The sequence below is a fragment of the Cyprinus carpio genome, chromosome A2, assembly GCF_018340385.1.
Source record: "Cyprinus carpio isolate SPL01 chromosome A2, ASM1834038v1, whole genome shotgun sequence".
Classification (NCBI taxonomy): domain Eukaryota; kingdom Metazoa; phylum Chordata; class Actinopteri; order Cypriniformes; family Cyprinidae; genus Cyprinus; species Cyprinus carpio.
The window spans coordinates 11,444,152-11,460,528 of record NC_056573.1 but is presented as its reverse complement, the minus strand read 5'-3'; the positions used below and the strand labels follow the sequence as shown (position 1 = coordinate 11,460,528).

Here is a 16,377-nt window from a genome sequence, read left to right as displayed (position 1 = left end):
AGGTATTTAACATTCAGGCACTTTAATACACTTAAATAAGGAACAGCTGCAGATATATACAACACCCCAAAATGAAAATTTTGTCATTAATCACTTACCCCCATGTCGTTCCAAAACCGTAAAAGCTTTGTTTGTCTTTGGAACACAATTTAAGATATTTTGGATGAAAACCAGGAAGCTTGTGACTGTCCCATAGACTGCCAAATAAATAACAGTGTCAAGGTCCAGAAAAGTATGAAAGACATCGTCAGAATAGTCCATCTGCCATCAGTGGTTCAACCTGAATTTTATGAAGCAACGAAAATACTTTTTGTACATGAAGAAAACAAAAATAATGACTTTATTCAACAATTCGTCTCCTCTGTGTCTCTCCACATCACCGTAGCACCATTTTTAAAGAAATCAACAGAACACAATCACCAAAACCTCTCCACTGTCATCCACACAAAAACATAGGAGACGAATTGTTGAATAAGCAGATGTTCTCCAAAACGGCGCTACGGTGATGTGGAGAGACACAGAGGAGACGAATTGTTGAATAAAGTCATTATTTTTGTTTTCTTCATGTACAAAAAGTATTCTCGTCACTTCATAATGTTACGGTTGAATCACTGATGGCAGATGGACTATTCTGACGATGTCTTTCATACTTTTCTGGACCTTGACACTGTTATTTATTTGGCAGTCTATGGGACTGTCACAAGCCTCACAGTTTTTATCCAAATGGATGACTGGTTAGAAGACAAAAAACAGCAAAAGATGAAAGTAGGTTTTTGTCTCTGTTCAAAGGACATTGATTTAAATTAAAAGTATTGCATTAACCAATGGCTGGTGATGATCGTAGACTCAAGAGTGGACAGAGGAGGATCTCAGCCAGCTCTCCCGCTGCATGGCAAAGTTTCCTGGTGGAACGCCAGGCCGGTGGGAGAAGATTGCTCATGAGTTAGGCAGATCAGTGACTGAGGTAAATCTGTAATTCATACAGTTATGACTAATGCTCGACCCATAGCTGCTATAATGTTGATGGATATATCAAACTTATGTAATGATGCAAATTGCATAATTTAATTTATAAAGTGTATTACTTTTTAAACATTTAATCATGTAATTGTTTACTTTTTAAACATTTAATCATATATATAGATTTAAACCAATTCAAAATTTCTGAAATTGATTCTGAAATTGATCAAAAGTTCCTGTGGTTCAGTGGTAGAGCATTGCGTTAGCAGCACAAAAGGTTGTGGGTTCGATTCCCAGGGGAACACATGTTCGGTAAAAAAAAAAAATGTTAGCCTGAATGCACTGTAAGTCGCTTTGGATAAAAGCGTCTGCTAAATGCATGAATAAAATAGATGCATAAATAAATAAAAGTTCTGAAATTAATACTTTTAATCAGCAAGAGCACATTAAATTGATCAAAAGTGACAAGTGATTTATAATGTTAATAAGATTTTGATTTAAAATACATGCTGTTTTCTTTTGAACTTTTGAAAAATAGGTATTATGGTTTCCACAAAAACTAAGCAGCACAATTGACCCATCGGTAAGCCCCTCCCCTCAAATGCAGAGGGGCCAATGGCAGTTGAGTATCAGTCGCACGGGGACCGGAACTCAGACATCTTTAGGTTTCAGCGCCATAGAGAAACATTGGAAGATCCAAAGCTGCCATCAGTTTGATGGTGTTTTTGCTACAAAAATGGTAAAACGACGTGCCTGGCGTACTTGTAACACTGATTCCAGGTATGCTGAGAGGATGGTGCCACTTCTGTGACAGACTAGTGCATGATTGTACATCTGTGGTACGCAGGACTTACCGATGGGTCAACTGTTTTCAACATTGTCAGTAAGCAAATCAGCGTATTAGAATGATTTCTGAAGGATCACGACACTGAAGACTGAAGTAATGGCTGCTCAAAATTCAGCTTTGCCTCACAGGAATAAATTATGTTGTAAAATATAATAAAGTAGAAAACAGTCATTTTAAATTGTAATGTATTTCACAATATTACTGCTTTTGCTGTGTTTTATTAAATAAATGCAGGCTTGTGAGAATAAGAGACTTCTTTGAAAAACATGTTTAAAAACTGTAGTAGGTAGATTTGTGTTAACGACTAATCAAAAATAGTTTTGGTATAAACCTTTTTTTTTTCCTACACAGGTGACAACAAAGGTAAAGCAAGTCAAAGACTGTGTCACCAATACATCAGGTAAGCTGTTTGATTCATTCAAATATTTTGAATAAAATTTCACCTACCATGTACTATTTTCACCTGCTGAGATATATTAAGCATGTCTGTCAGAACACTTATGTCTATCTCTCCTCTTTGTCTCTATTTCTAGGGTTGGTGAAGCTTTCTGAGCTGAAGGGTGCTGCAGTGATGGGAAAGAGTTCCAGAGCCGTCACAGTGCCAGACAGTCTGATGACCCAGCGAGAGGAGACCTTAGAGCAGCAGCTGGAGGATTCAGCAGAGCCTGCTGGGGCAGAGGACTCTGAGAGCAAAGCGCTCAGAAGACGGACAAAAAAGTCTGCGGCCGGGAGCGCTGGAACAGGAGCAGCGGAGGAGAGGATGAAAGGACGCAGACAAAGAGACTTCGACCCCACAGCTGTAGATGACAACAGTGAAGATGAGAAGAAACCATCAGCCTCCAAAGAAAAACCCAGTGCTGCTGAAGATGTCTGGACACAGAACCAGCAGAAGCTCTTGGAGCTGGCCTTACAGCAATACCCACGTGGCACCACTGAACGCTGGGACAAGATTGCTAAGGTGGTGCCTGGAAAAACCAAGGTGAGCATCAACTTTCTCACCCACAGTCACGGGAAAATTTATTTGAACTGACATTTAACTGCATATAAAAGCTAGATTTCATGTTAGCTAATGAGTTGATTCTCTTTAACCTATTTAGGAGGAGTGCATGTCCCGTTATAAACTGCTGGCGGAGCTGATTCTGAAACGGAAGCAGGTCAAGAGCTGACTCCTGGTCTTCAGTATTTCACCGTACCTCTCACCTGCTTGTTATGTGCCTTAATGCAAACCTACGTCCTTTTGCCAGACGTTGTGCCATGTTCACCAGAGCATGAATTGTCAGCATTTAATCATTGGAGAGATCCCAACCGCACATTTAAATAAGGTTTTATTTATTTTAAAATCTGTTTCAGATTGTAGACTTGTTATTTTTTGTTTCTCTATGCAACCAGACAATCTGAGAAGCAGAAGGCACATTTTAATGTTTTTTTTTTTTTTGTTTTTTTCCCTAATTCTGAAACAATTTTATTAAGAAGCACAATGTGTTGTGCTGTAATCTCTTTTGGTCATACGTTACAACAGAGTTTTTGCATACAACATGTAATGTGTCAGTTTCTGTTGTGGTCATTACTGTGCTTCAGCATATATTGGCTCATACATTTTGAAGAACATGACACTGTTATCCTCATATGTTCCATTCTGTAGATTTAAGATTAAACCAAGTGATTTTTCAAAGATGTTTACACAATGTTGTGATTCCTGTATGCAGTAAAACAATTTTGATATACATTTTATTTATTTATTGGTATAGGTGCAATTTGCAAGTTTTTCCTTTGAAAGTATTACCTTTCTTATCAACATACACCAAATGACATTTGATGGTTTTAAATTTGACTTTCTCAAACAACTACAGATCAGTGGAATTACTTTGTCTATAATGTAAACTGATAAAAGTATTAAAGTTTCACCAAATTTCAAGTTCTTTTCATTTGCAGCAGCATTCTAAATATATCTACGGCTTAATATTTCTAAAAGCTATTTCCATAATGCATTGTTTCAGAGTGTAAGGTTTAAAGGGCTAGTTCACCCAAAAATGAAAATTAACCTGTTTTACTCACCCTTGAGGCATCCAAGTTATGTATGACTTTCTTCTTTCAGATGAATCCAGTCGAGATTTATATATAAAAATATCCATATTTCAAACATAACACTTTTCTCTCACTTCCGGTATTCTGTCATCTGCTAATTTTCATTTTTGGGTGAACTAACTCTTTAAAGTTAAGTAGGAAGATGAAGCCAGAGAATGGAAAAATAAAATAAAATAAATAATAACCCCATTACAAAAGGGAAAGAGGTACTTGCTTTAATTATTATATTAGTTCTTATATTAGTTTTCAGAGGTTTTTATTGCAATTCAATAGTTGTATTTTTATGTTATTTCCTGTGTCAGTGATAGTGACATGTAGAATTTATTTTATTTCATTTTTATTTTTGAATCACTTTCCAGCCTGCTGAGGACAGTTTGAGTTATTATCAGAACACAATATGAGAGGTGTGGCGCCCTCATGTGGCTGTGAGAGGAAACGCAGCTACAAGCCATTAATTGTTGTGCTTTGTTGTTGGCGCAATTGTTTTATCAACCTGACAGGACAGATCTTCAGCTCCGTTCAATCCTCTTAATGTCACAAACACATGGCTTCCATTCACACAGTTATAAATGACATTGGTCTATAACCGATTTAAGATTAAGTTTCATATTTTGTAAAAACAAACGCTTACTTTAATGTGGTGATAATCTACAGGGAATACTTAGAACAAATAAAGTAAACCGGAGAAAGAGTGGCATTTAAATCAATAAAACATGGGGTTATTCATAATTTTTTATCTACTTCAGATGTTAGTGTGCTGTTCACCTTGGAATGATGCTCCAAATAGGAAAATATTGTCAGTGTCTTAAACCCTATAAAGCCTACTGTATCATATTTGATACATTAATTTCTAATGCCTCTAAACTTTGCTGGGAAAAAAAAACTGTTGTAGGCTACTCAATATAAGAATCTTCCCCTTTGACTGAGTTTTTAGTAAAAAAACATTTTACTATAATTCTAAAAACACCCCTCCTGGTCATAATACATAGGCTATATCTTTTTGTATTTTACTGATTATTAAAAAAATAAACGTAAGAATAATTATATTGCTAGTTATAATAAAGATGTAATTGACATACATTACAAACGATCATAATTTCATCTTAATTTTTGCCAATAAAAATAACAACTGTAACAAATCATATCTGTTTATGTCTCTGAATATGTAGACGTTTTTTCCCCTCCTTGAGCTATGTTCGTGAACCCTAAATGCCTGATCTACAACTCTTTTTTTTTTCTTCTTCTTCTTTTTTTTCTGACTATGGCCAGCTTTACAGGGTTAAAAAGATGAGAGTTTATCCTGTTACACATCCATAAAGCAATGCTTAGACCAGATCCTTTAAAGAGCAATACTTGGAAAGGACAAGAACACATTTACAACCAAATATCCCTTCAGCAATGCACTTTTAAAAAGTGGCTTTGGAGTAAAGAACTTGAACTATTTTTATTGTTGAATTCATTAATGTATTCTAAACCTTATTTTTCGACTCAGATTACACAAACTTGCGCTGAAAGCGGACATTGAAATCAATAAAGCATTATGTTTATGTGACTAACACTCTTTGAATTTGGCTCAGGTTCGAGTCTGATCGGTGGCGTCGCTTACTGACAGAATATTAATAAAGGAACAAATGATAACAGCCTCTACTTTTAATCTTTAACTCGTTAAGACCTCTTCTACTCTCTCTGGTTCCTCAGATGAGATATTTTAGTAACGTTTCTTCGAGACGATCGCTGGTCGTGTTGTTGTCCAGCAGGTGGCGCTCTTACTCTCTCTTACTCTTACACAACACTGCATCTTTTGTAACGTTAACACGCTAGAAGACACCGCATTTCGATTTTTCTGAGAAAATAAAGTTATTAAAAACTCTTGGGTATAATTCAGACGAAAGGAAGGGCGGTATTACTCTCTACGCATAAATATTGCGTTTTTAAGTTTTATTAACACACTAAAACAGCGACTAAGTCAGCTAACTTTGCTAATTTTACGAGGCAATCGCAATATCAGCAATACAAAAGTCACTATAGCTGACAAAAACGAAATAATAGCTCTACTTCTGAGTCAAAAACATGTCTGTTTTGAGAGATCACAAGACTGTGCGTATTTTGCTCATCGTGCTTTCTCAGTTTGCTTACTTTGCTGCTTTGATTATCAACGCGCTCGCGGGACCAGGAAAAGGTACGCAGGTTAATGTATATTAGTTACAGATATGTAATTACTCGTATATACAACTAATTTCTCTTTGGCTTTTAAGGTCCATTTCAGCGCAGCACTGGGAATATATCAGACAGATATCAGACAGAGATCACTCCTGCTGGATGGACTTTTTCGATATGGGGGGTGTCATCTACTCCTGGCTCTTCCTGATGAACGCATATATCCTGACCTGGCTCTGTAGAGGGTACTTCAAACTACACACACTCCACTCATATCAACACTTTGCTTATTCACACTGTTTGAAAGCCATTTATTATAGTTTGACAGTCTTCTCTTGAATTATTGGCGGTCAGTTTGTACTCAAGTCCAGCAATCCTGCGCTCTGAGTTCTTTCTCTCATGGATCATCAACATGATCCTGAACAGTACCTGGCTGGTCTTGTGGGATAGAGAGTAAGTTGTAGACAGCCAACATATTTTGTGGCATAATCTCAGGTTTGCATGGTGCTTTGCCTGTGGTTTTAGGAGGTCACATATTTGTTTTTTATTGATTCAGATTGATGATTCCTGCTCTGATTGTTCTTGCCCTGATTGCTTTCACCAACTTCCTGATGATCTTCTTCTCTTGTATTGGTCTACGAGCTCATGGATCTTGGCTTAAACAGCAGCACCCTAAAGACATTTTCTGCATCATAGTGTTGGTATGCATTGAACATCATTTTGGAATTGCTTCGACAAGAGGCAGAGTACTCATATTTATTTATTTAAAATAAAATCAACAACAACAACAACAAAAAAAAAACAACAACAACAACAACATTATATAATAAATAAATTAAAAAAAATAAACAACCAAAACAAAAAAAAGCAGGCACGTAAATTAGGTGCACTATAGATTTGAAAAGTTTGAAATAACCATGATATATATATACCTTAGGTTCAAAATGGCATTGCTACCTATGCAACATGGACAAGCATTGCCACACTGCTCAACTTCACTATTGTGTTGGATCTAGCATCAGTTTCCCCAACAAATGCTGCTACAGCTTCTTTATGCATACTTCTGTTGGAAGTAATTATATGGTAATCATAATCATTTATTTTCTGCTATAATCTTGTGATATGGCTCAATGACATTTTGTTTGGTTTACATCTGTATATCCAAAAATACAGTTTATACATAAAGTGTTATAAGTACACATCTTCTGTCATGTTTTTATCATGTTTAAAACATTGAATAGATTTTAGGAGATGCATGAAGTCAAAAAAGTCAGGTGATACATCTGATATATTAATTAAGACTAGAATAATGAAGATTAAAAATGAAATTCTTGACAAGAAATTAAGGAGTTTGGCATTTTGGCTTTTATTATTATTTCCAAGAAAACAAAACATGTAAAGAAAATGCATTTAATAACATAAAACAGGAAATGATGTCATGTCCGTGTATTAAGGTCAAGACATCTCTTAAAATATCAAATAATTTGATCATTTTATGACAAGGCAAGCAAAACTTTGCATGCATTTTAAACTACATTTTTAAATATTTTAAACCAAATTATTTATTTATTTTTTTTAAATTTGTGATTGACTCATATTTAAGATATGATTAAAGGCATTAGATAAGCACACTGTGTCTAATCAAAGTTTATTTTATGTTTCTTTGCTTGTTCTTCTACAGGTTTACAGTTGAAAACTTTCTAATAGAGAAGCATGTCCGTTACATCCTCACCGTTTACCCTGTGATTATCTATGCTCTAATTGGAAGCCTGAGCAAGCATTACGACGCAGCAGCACCTGGCCGGAACGCTGTCTTTTCAGGTTAGTCAGTGATAAACACATCCCATGTCTTTTTGGTTTACCATAAATATAGCGTTGTTAAATCACAGACTCATAAAACCATAAGGCCACACATAAAGATGTTACTTATTAAGGCTACATTGTGCTTACAGTATCATGGTTTTATTTTCCGTAGCGGTGCTCCTCGTGTTGGCCTGTATTGTGTTAGTGGTGCGCGTGGGGCTGGTGGTTTGGAGACACAGGACTCGGCCTCTCTACCATGAAGTCAGTCCTGAGGTCCTGATGTCACCAAGCAGCAGAACCGATAAATAACCATACATCATAAACACTCATAAAAACTTCAAAGATGACGTGCCCTGAGCGGTAACACTTCCAGGTGTGCAGTACCTGCATGAATGTGTTTCAGCTGGAACAGATGCTTTCAGAGTCTTCAGTTTTATGGAAAATATGCATGAAAAAGTATACGGTAGCAATATTAAATTGCTAGTGACTACACTACCATTTTTAGGTGAAATAAGTCTCAGAAAGTTTGCATTTATTTGATCTAAAAAAACAGTAATATTGTGAAACACTAATACACTTCAAATAACAGCTTTTTATTTTAATAATGTTTTATAATGTAATTGTGTTTATATGCATATGTATACAGTAACTTGTGACCAAAATATCAATATTATACTTGACAGTGTTATCATTTGCTTTTATTTAGATATTTGTATTAACATTTAATATTTTAGTATAAGCTTTAATCCAAAGCAAAATACAAAATAAGGAAGCAATTTCTTACAGTATCACAAGCAATATATCATACAAGAGCCAACAATACAATGTTTCAAGAGTGAGTACATACAAAAAAGTTGTTTTCTTGTGTTTGTGATTTAAGCTTTTAAAGCTCATTTATGAATGTTCAATAAAATAGATGAAATGCATCTAATGTCATTGTTAAAGATTCGTGAGAAACCGCTCTGATGTATGTTTAGTGCAAATGCTCTGGAAACCCCCGTGGTTTGATTGCAATCTTCTGAAACCACTGGTCTTTCAACAGTGATTACAGAAAAAATCAAAGTTGCCACACAACATTTGTGTCTAGTGAATATACATGCTTTGATCCCGGCTCTTCTTCTACATTTACTTCGGTGTGGATGTGAACTGAAGCATCTTGTCATGCATGTTGTTGGTGGAATGTGTGTCTCCTGGCAGCAGCTGCAGCAGGCTTGACCCTGTGTACTTTGGCTTGTTCACTACAGGATGAATTACTTATGAGAAACTAAAAGACAAATAAAGGACATTTTTTCCTCCCTGCAGATTAACATCCACTCCATTTCAGACTCACTCACCCTGTGACAGTATTGTCAGAATCGGAATGCTAATAGTTTTTGTATAAAACTGTCGTCAAAGACGTCATTTGAAGCTGAACGCAGACGTTTAAATGAACAAACTATAGATGAAACCTGCTATGATTACATGACTTTTAAGCATGAATTAGATTTAAACGATAGCTCTATATAATATTCACATATGGGACATATTGTATTAGCTCTACAGTAAATGCATGAAATACTATTTAAACCTGTAACTTTTACATAACATTTACCTATTTTATCTCACAATTCTGACACATTTTCTTGCAAATGCAAATTGCAAATATGGACCAAAATCATTTTTTGAACCAGGCTGCTAACACGTTTTTTTCTGCTGTAATGTTCGGAATTTTAACATGGGGAGTCAATCAGCAAGCCTCTAGCGGCCAGTTGACGAATTACAGTTTAAGTCACTTCCGTGTTGGCTTCACTAGAGAGAGAGACGGAGGTTAAAACCATAGACTGTAGGTTAAAACAGGCATTTTCTCCAACCAGATAGGCTCCGCCCACAAAAAAGTCATCACTGTTTGCAAAACATCCAAAGACAGCAATACAATATTTCCTCCTATTCCATGAATTTAACCCGTTTCTCTCCATTTGTTACCAGTGTTTTTCTGCCACCACAATGACTTAAAATGCATTATATGAAAAAATTATTCAACAAAAAACATGTGGACATCACAATACTTACAAAAATTAACCATGGTTTTATTGAGTAAAACTGCTTAATTTTTCTTTTGCGTGATTTCCGAATTCTTGAGACTATAAAATCAATCAGACAACTGTATTAATAAAATAATAGCCATATGTAACTGTCTAGAGCTACAACTTTAATTTGTAAATAATACAATTTAATTACAATTTATTTATTTACTTTTATATTATTTACTTTTATATTTTATATTTATATACTTTTATATATTTACTTTTTATCGACCCCATAGTAGTTTTTTTTTTTTTGTACTTTGATAATATTTGAGAGAGGGGGGCACAACAATACAATCCTGCTTAGGACACCCATTTGGCCAGCATCAGCATCTTTTTATTGCAACACATGGATGAAATTAAGTGTTGGGGACATTTAGTACTCAAAAGCATACAAATGTTAAGACTGCAAGAAAAAGAAATGTTATGATTAATTAAAAAAATCCTTCACAGGTGTCAACAAAAGAAGTTGAGACTTTTATCATTATTTTTTACACAAAAATATAGCATATTGAATCTTCTCACATTTTGAGTGAACAGTTCCTTTAAGCGTTTACTTAGGGATAATATCCAGACCCACCTGAAACTCAGGCTTTTTTGTGACAGGTAAAAAAGGTTATATACAATCGTTGTATTAAGATATTATACAAGTGTATTATCTTTTCAGTATAAGCAAAGTATTTTTTTTTATCAGAATAGCTGAGCAACACATTATCAAGCTGTACTTATTATAATTTACTGCAGACTGCCACACAAATTATACATTTGAATGTGATGAACATAAATTCATTTAATGAAATAGGTCTATATAAAGACACTCCAATACAAGAAATCATTTCTTTGTACGGTCAAATTTGTATGGGAGTAGTTTTATATTAATTGCTCAATTATTGCTTCAGCTTGTTCTGTAGTTGATATAGTCCTCTTCTTCATGTCTGTCCCTTTGGAATTTTTCAGTTATTTCTTTCAAACGTGTTTTCAAGTGATAAACCAAAAATATCATGCCAATGTCGACGACCCAGACACAGAACAAGAAGTAGCGAGGCCAGTCGCCAAAATTGTCTTGAAAATCACAACAACAACAAAAACAAAGGTGGATGAAAATATATCAAGTAAAGTATTGACTTATGATTTGAACATGACTTCAGATAACAACACACAAAGTCTCAGAAAGCAGTAAATGAATGTGAATTTCTTACCACAGGTCTCTTTTGCTGTCATATCTTCCCGAATAAATCTGAAATATTAAAACGGATTTACATTTAAAATTACATGTTCTTGCAAAGTCACTTAAATGTGTTAAATTAAAAATTACAAATGTTACCTTATCCTAAGTAGACTCAGTAGTACGAACCAGCATCATCTAGCAGCAACAATGAGGTCTTGTTTGATGCTAACTGCTGCTAAGTATAGTATAAAAATGGTGTTAAAAGTCACTTCCTGTATGATCAAGTTGAAGTGTTAAGGCATAATTTAGTTTAGGAACTGAATGTAAGATGTATTGCTGTATTGCCTCTGGAGATTCTTGGTTGTCAGTGCAATAAGTATTAGAATTATTGTCAGCTGTATGTTTTGCACTATTACTCATGGTAAACTGTAAAAACAATTGCTGTACAAATACGTCCAGTTTCCTACATCAAAATACTGCTATTTCAATAAACAGTTAAATCGTAAATTTGAAGACGAATAAAAGTTTTACGGGTTTGGAACGACATGGGGGTAAGTGATTAATGACAACATTTTCATTTTGGGGTCTAGTTACCCTTTAAGTGTCTGGTTCACTGCAGTGAAAATACCAGTCTTTTTTCTGGTGAATCGTTAAATCATTTTAATCAATTGGATGTGCAAAATTTGGATGTGGTCTCTCTCTCTCTTTCTTTTTTTTTTTGAGACAGGTTGTGATATTACCAAAATACATTGGCACATGATTCCTTGCGCAGGCCTCAACTTGTCTTTGGTATTCAAATAGCAGGTTTAACACTTGGTATTTGTTCGTCTAATCAACTCTCAGCCAAACACATAAATAACTGCATTACAATAAAAATGTTCAGTACGTAATCAACTATAAATTTTAACACTCTGTTGTTTGTGTGCAAAATCAGAAGCAAACAGACGGAGTAGTAAGAATTACCTAGCTAATATGACTTTAGCAGAAGTGCTAGTACTGCATAGTTTGCCCCCTCTCAAGGACAAAAAAGCCATAGACTATTACAATGATATTATTGCAGTGTTTGACTTTTGGCTATAGGTCAAATGTTTTGCATGTTGTTGTGGACTATTTTTTCGTAGTGGAAGTGTTAAGAAAATATACATGTAATATATAAAATTATTTTAATTTAAATAAATATTTCCACCACTTTTTCACAATGTAAACTCACAGGACAGAAGTAATTTTCAAAGTTTAAATTCTTTGTCACCTCGATGTGTGATATATGAGATTTAGCTTGTTGATGGTAAGGGCTTGTTTTAATGCAGACAGTCCTTGAGAGGGTAATGCAGGGTTCCTCCATTTGAACAGGATGTGGGCTGAAGGAGGAAAGAGTCCAGTAGATAGTGATAGATGAAGCATGAGATAAGTGTTATAACTTTCTCCATCACAAAAGCCATGGCCAAAACCAGTGACCGTTTCAACTCATTCATTCCACATGTGAAGCCATATTTATATTTTAGATTGGCAGCACTACTAAAAGACTACTGCAAATGTATGCTATATTAACATCTGTGTACATATTTTGAAGGATTCTTGTTTGTAAAGGTCAGACTTGTAATGGGAAGGGGACATGATAACTTTATGACACATTATTTTTGTTCAGGTAAGTTGATAAGACAGTAGGTGAGTAATTCAGATAGACTGCCTTTAAAAATAGGACTCAGAAGTCAGAATTGAGAAAGAGGAACTTAAAGCAGAACACTATTCATATGGCACTATATTACATTTCAGCTGGTTCATTCCATGGTTAGTAGAGTTCTGTGACTCATCCAAACCAAACACAACAAAACACCAGGATACCATTTCACAAGAGTTAAAAAGCACATTGAACAAAAACCAGGATGCCATTACACAAAAGTTTAATGAATCAAATATGTTTTTGCTTCTTTCATGTTTGTATAAATTGGTATTAACAGATCTTGGACCAATTTAATGCTGGAGTGCAAAGTCAGTCATTTAATGCATGGCAAGTTGAATGTGTATTTTACACCTTTCATTTTTAGCCACTAAATATCAATCGATAAATAAGAGAAATGTATATAAATGTACATAAATTGTTGACTTTTGTCTTTTTTCTTGTTGTATAAATTCTTTGCTTGCAATATTGTTATAGTAGTGATGAAAGCTGCAATTTCGTTTGCTGGCACAGCATGTCATAAAGTCAATGCATCTCTTTACATCTGAAGGAGCAGGCTATACAGTGGTGTGAAAAAGTGTTGGCCCCCTTCCTGATTTCTTTTTTTGCATGTTTGTCACACTTTAATGTTTCAGCTCAAACAAATTTAAATATTAGTCAAAGAGAACACAAGTAAACACAACATGCAGTTTTTAAATGAAGGTTTTTATTATCAAGGGAAAACAAAATTCTAAACTACATGGCCCTGTGTGAAAAGTGTTTGCCCCCTAAACCTAATAACTGGTTGGGCCACCCTTAGCAGCAACAACTGCAATCAAGCATTTGCGATAACTTGCAATGAGTCTGTTACAGCGCTGTGGAGGAATTTTGGTCCACTCATCCATGCAGAGTTGTTGTAATTCAGCCACATTGGAGGGTTTGAGCATGAACCGTCTTTTTAAGGTCATGCCACAGCATCTCAATAGGATTCAGGTCAGGACTTTGACTAGGCCACTCCAAAGTCTTCATTTTGTTTTTCTTCAACCATTCAGAGGTGGACTTGCAGGTGTTTTGGATCATTGTCCTGCTGTAGAACCCAAGTTCGCTTCAGCTTGAGGTCACAAACAGATGGCTGGACATTCTCCTTCAGGATTTTTTGGTAAACAGCAGAATTCATGGTTCCATTTATCACAGTAAGTCTTCCAGGTCCTGAAGCAGCAAAACAGCCCCAGACCATCACACTACCACCACCATATTTAACTGTTGGTATGATGATACTTTTACGCCAGACGTAATGGGCCACACACACACCTTCCAAAAAAGTCACCCTTTGTCTTGTCAGTCCACAGAGTATTTTCCCAAAAGTCTTGGGGATCATCAAGATGTTTTCTGGCAAAACTCAGACGAGCCTTTATGTTCTTTTTGCTCAGCAGCGGTTTTCGTCTTGAATAATGGCTCTCACTGTGGTTTGCTGGAGTCCCAAAGCTTTAGAAATGGCTTTATAACCTTTTCCAGACTGATAGATCTCAATTACTTTCTTTCTCAGTTGTTTCTAAATTTCTTTGGATCTCGGCATGATATCTAGCGGATCTTTTGGTCTTCTTCTTCTTCTTCTTCTTCTTCTTCTTCTTCTTCTTCTTCTTCTTCTTCTTCTTCTTCTTCTTCTTTTTCTTTCTTCTTCTTCTTCTTCTTCTTCTTCTTCTTCTTCTTCTTCTTCTTCTTCTTCTTCTTCTTCTTCTTTCGTTTTATTGGCAACCGCACTTAACAGTGCATGTCTACTTCACTTTGTCAGGCAGGTCCTATTTAAGAGATTTCTTGATTGCGAACAGGTGTGGCAGTAATCAGACCTGGATGTGGCTAGAGAAATTGAACTCAGGTGTGATAAACCACAGTTTTAACGGGGGGCAAACACTTCTTCACACAGGGCCATGTAGTTTTGGATTTTGTTTTTCCTTAATAAAAACCTTCATTTAAAAACTGCATGTTGTGTTTACTTGTGTTATCTTTGACTAATATTTCAATTTGTTTGATGATCAGAAACATTGAAGTGTGACAAACGTGCAAAAAAAAAAAGAAATCAGGAAGGGGGCCAACACAGCTGTGGGGGCAGCTGTGGCATAATGGTAAGAGAATTGGACTTGCTCGAGACTCGAGTCTTGGTGCTGGCAGGAGTTGTAGGTGGGAGGGAGTGAATGAACAGTGCTCTCTTCCACCCTCAATACCCATGGCTGAAGTGCCCTTGAGCAAGGCACTGAACCCCCAGAAAAAAAAACTGCGCTTGATATGGCTGCCCACTGCTCCGGGTGTGTGTTCATGGTGTGTTCACTTCTCACTGCTGTGTGTGTGCACTTGGATGGGTTAAATGCAGAGCACCAGTTCCGAGTATGGGTTACCATACTTGGCAAATGTCACCACTTTCACTTCACTTTTTCACACCACTGTATATCGTCTTTTGAGTCACTTCCCTTGTTCTTCTGGCAGGTTCTTTTGAAAAGAAATCTCCATGGGCTGGCTAATCTATATTAGACTCTCTTCATTATACTTTTAAAATGATTGATTTCATGCTACAAGGACATATGCATTTACATATCAGCTTTTTTGAGTTCTCTGTAAATGAAAGAAATTCCCAGGAAATCATTTACATTTATTAAAAATTCCAGAGGCACTTCCAACAGTCAGTTCCAGTGGTGATTATTGGCAACTTGAGAAGGCAAGAGCTCACATATTTGTATTGGTGTGTTAGTTTATAAAGCTCTCTTAAATGACGCCACAATATTACATAATATACCGTTTAACTACAGAAGATAATTTAAGAGAGCTGAAGCAGTTTAATGGGCAAGGAGTAGAAGAAATCAGAAGATGTAATATAGATGCTAGTTTAAGAGAGCAGAAGCTCTGTCTCTTAAATAACAATTTAAGAAAAAAAGCAAAAGCTGTGCCATGGATGACAGTTTACAAGATTAGAGAACAGGATCTGTCCCCTAATGAAAAGAGCGCAGGAGCTGTGCTGTGTGGAGAAGTTAAGACAGAGAATGAGTCACTTAACGCTGTTATTCAGGGCTGTGCTGCTGCTGCTATAGAATAGTATAGTACAGTCATGGCCAAAAGTTTTAGGCAGTGACATTTTCTGTTTTGCAAAGTTTGCTGCTTAAGCTGTTGTGAAGTTCATTCACATTTTTTTTCTAGATTATTGTGTAAAGTGATCAGATGCATTTTAAATAATTGCTAAAAACTTCATTGGCCAAAAAATTGACTTCTCACAAAAAAACTAATTTCATCATATCATACTAATTAGATTGTAAGAGCAGACTGATTGCTATAAAAGGAGGGAAGAAGTGCTTCCAATCATTGTGTTCTTGTTAGCAGTGGTTACCTCCAAAGAAACACATGCAGCCATCATCGATTTGCATCAAAATCCCCACACACAAAAAAAAATCTACAAAAAGAATACTACACCACAAAAAAAAACCATTCACAAATTCAAGAACTTCAAGGAGAGAGGTTCGACTGCAGTGAAGAAGTCTTTAGGACGTCCCAGAGTGTCCAGCAAGTGCCAGGACCGTCTCCTCCTGAGGAGTCAACTATATAGTCATGTCACCAGCAGTGCAGAGCTTGCTCAGGAATGGCAGCAGGTTGG

The 16,377-nt window shown here is 35.8% G+C and overlaps 1 protein-coding gene, 1 long non-coding RNA gene and 1 pseudogene across 2 annotated transcripts; 2 read left to right on the top strand and 1 right to left on the bottom strand.

Moving 5' to 3' along the window:
* Positions 1-723: 723 nt before the first annotated feature.
* Positions 724-3,479, top strand: LOC109103475 (dnaJ homolog subfamily C member 1-like). Its single transcript, XM_042772810.1, has 5 exons — positions 724-765; positions 845-964; positions 2,159-2,207; positions 2,341-2,786; positions 2,905-3,479. The coding sequence occupies exons 1-5, from the start codon at positions 724-726 to the stop codon at positions 2,971-2,973; spliced, it is 726 nt and encodes a 241-aa protein (XP_042628744.1). The 3' UTR covers positions 2,974-3,479.
* A 2,042-nt stretch (positions 3,480-5,521) lies between these two features.
* LOC122148013 lies at positions 5,522-8,295 on the top strand (annotated as a pseudogene).
* A 1,462-nt stretch (positions 8,296-9,757) lies between these two features.
* Positions 9,758-11,905, bottom strand: LOC109103680. Its single transcript, XR_002020059.2, has 3 exons — positions 11,240-11,905; positions 11,115-11,152; positions 9,758-10,977 (listed from the first exon to the last, which is right to left on the bottom strand). It is a non-coding gene; the product is annotated as an uncharacterized LOC109103680 (long non-coding RNA).
* Positions 11,906-16,377: the final 4,472 nt, after the last annotated feature.

Coding starts and splice junctions, on each gene's coding strand:
- LOC109103475 (XM_042772810.1), top strand. CDS start 724: ATGGATGACTGGTTAGAAGACAAAAAACAGCAAAAGATGAAA. Junction 965..2,158: donor TAGGCAGATCAGTGACTGAG/GTAAATCTGTAA, acceptor TTTCCTACACAG/GTGACAACAAAGGTAAAGCA. Junction 2,208..2,340: donor CTGTGTCACCAATACATCAG/GTAAGCTGTTTG, acceptor CTCTATTTCTAG/GGTTGGTGAAGCTTTCTGAG.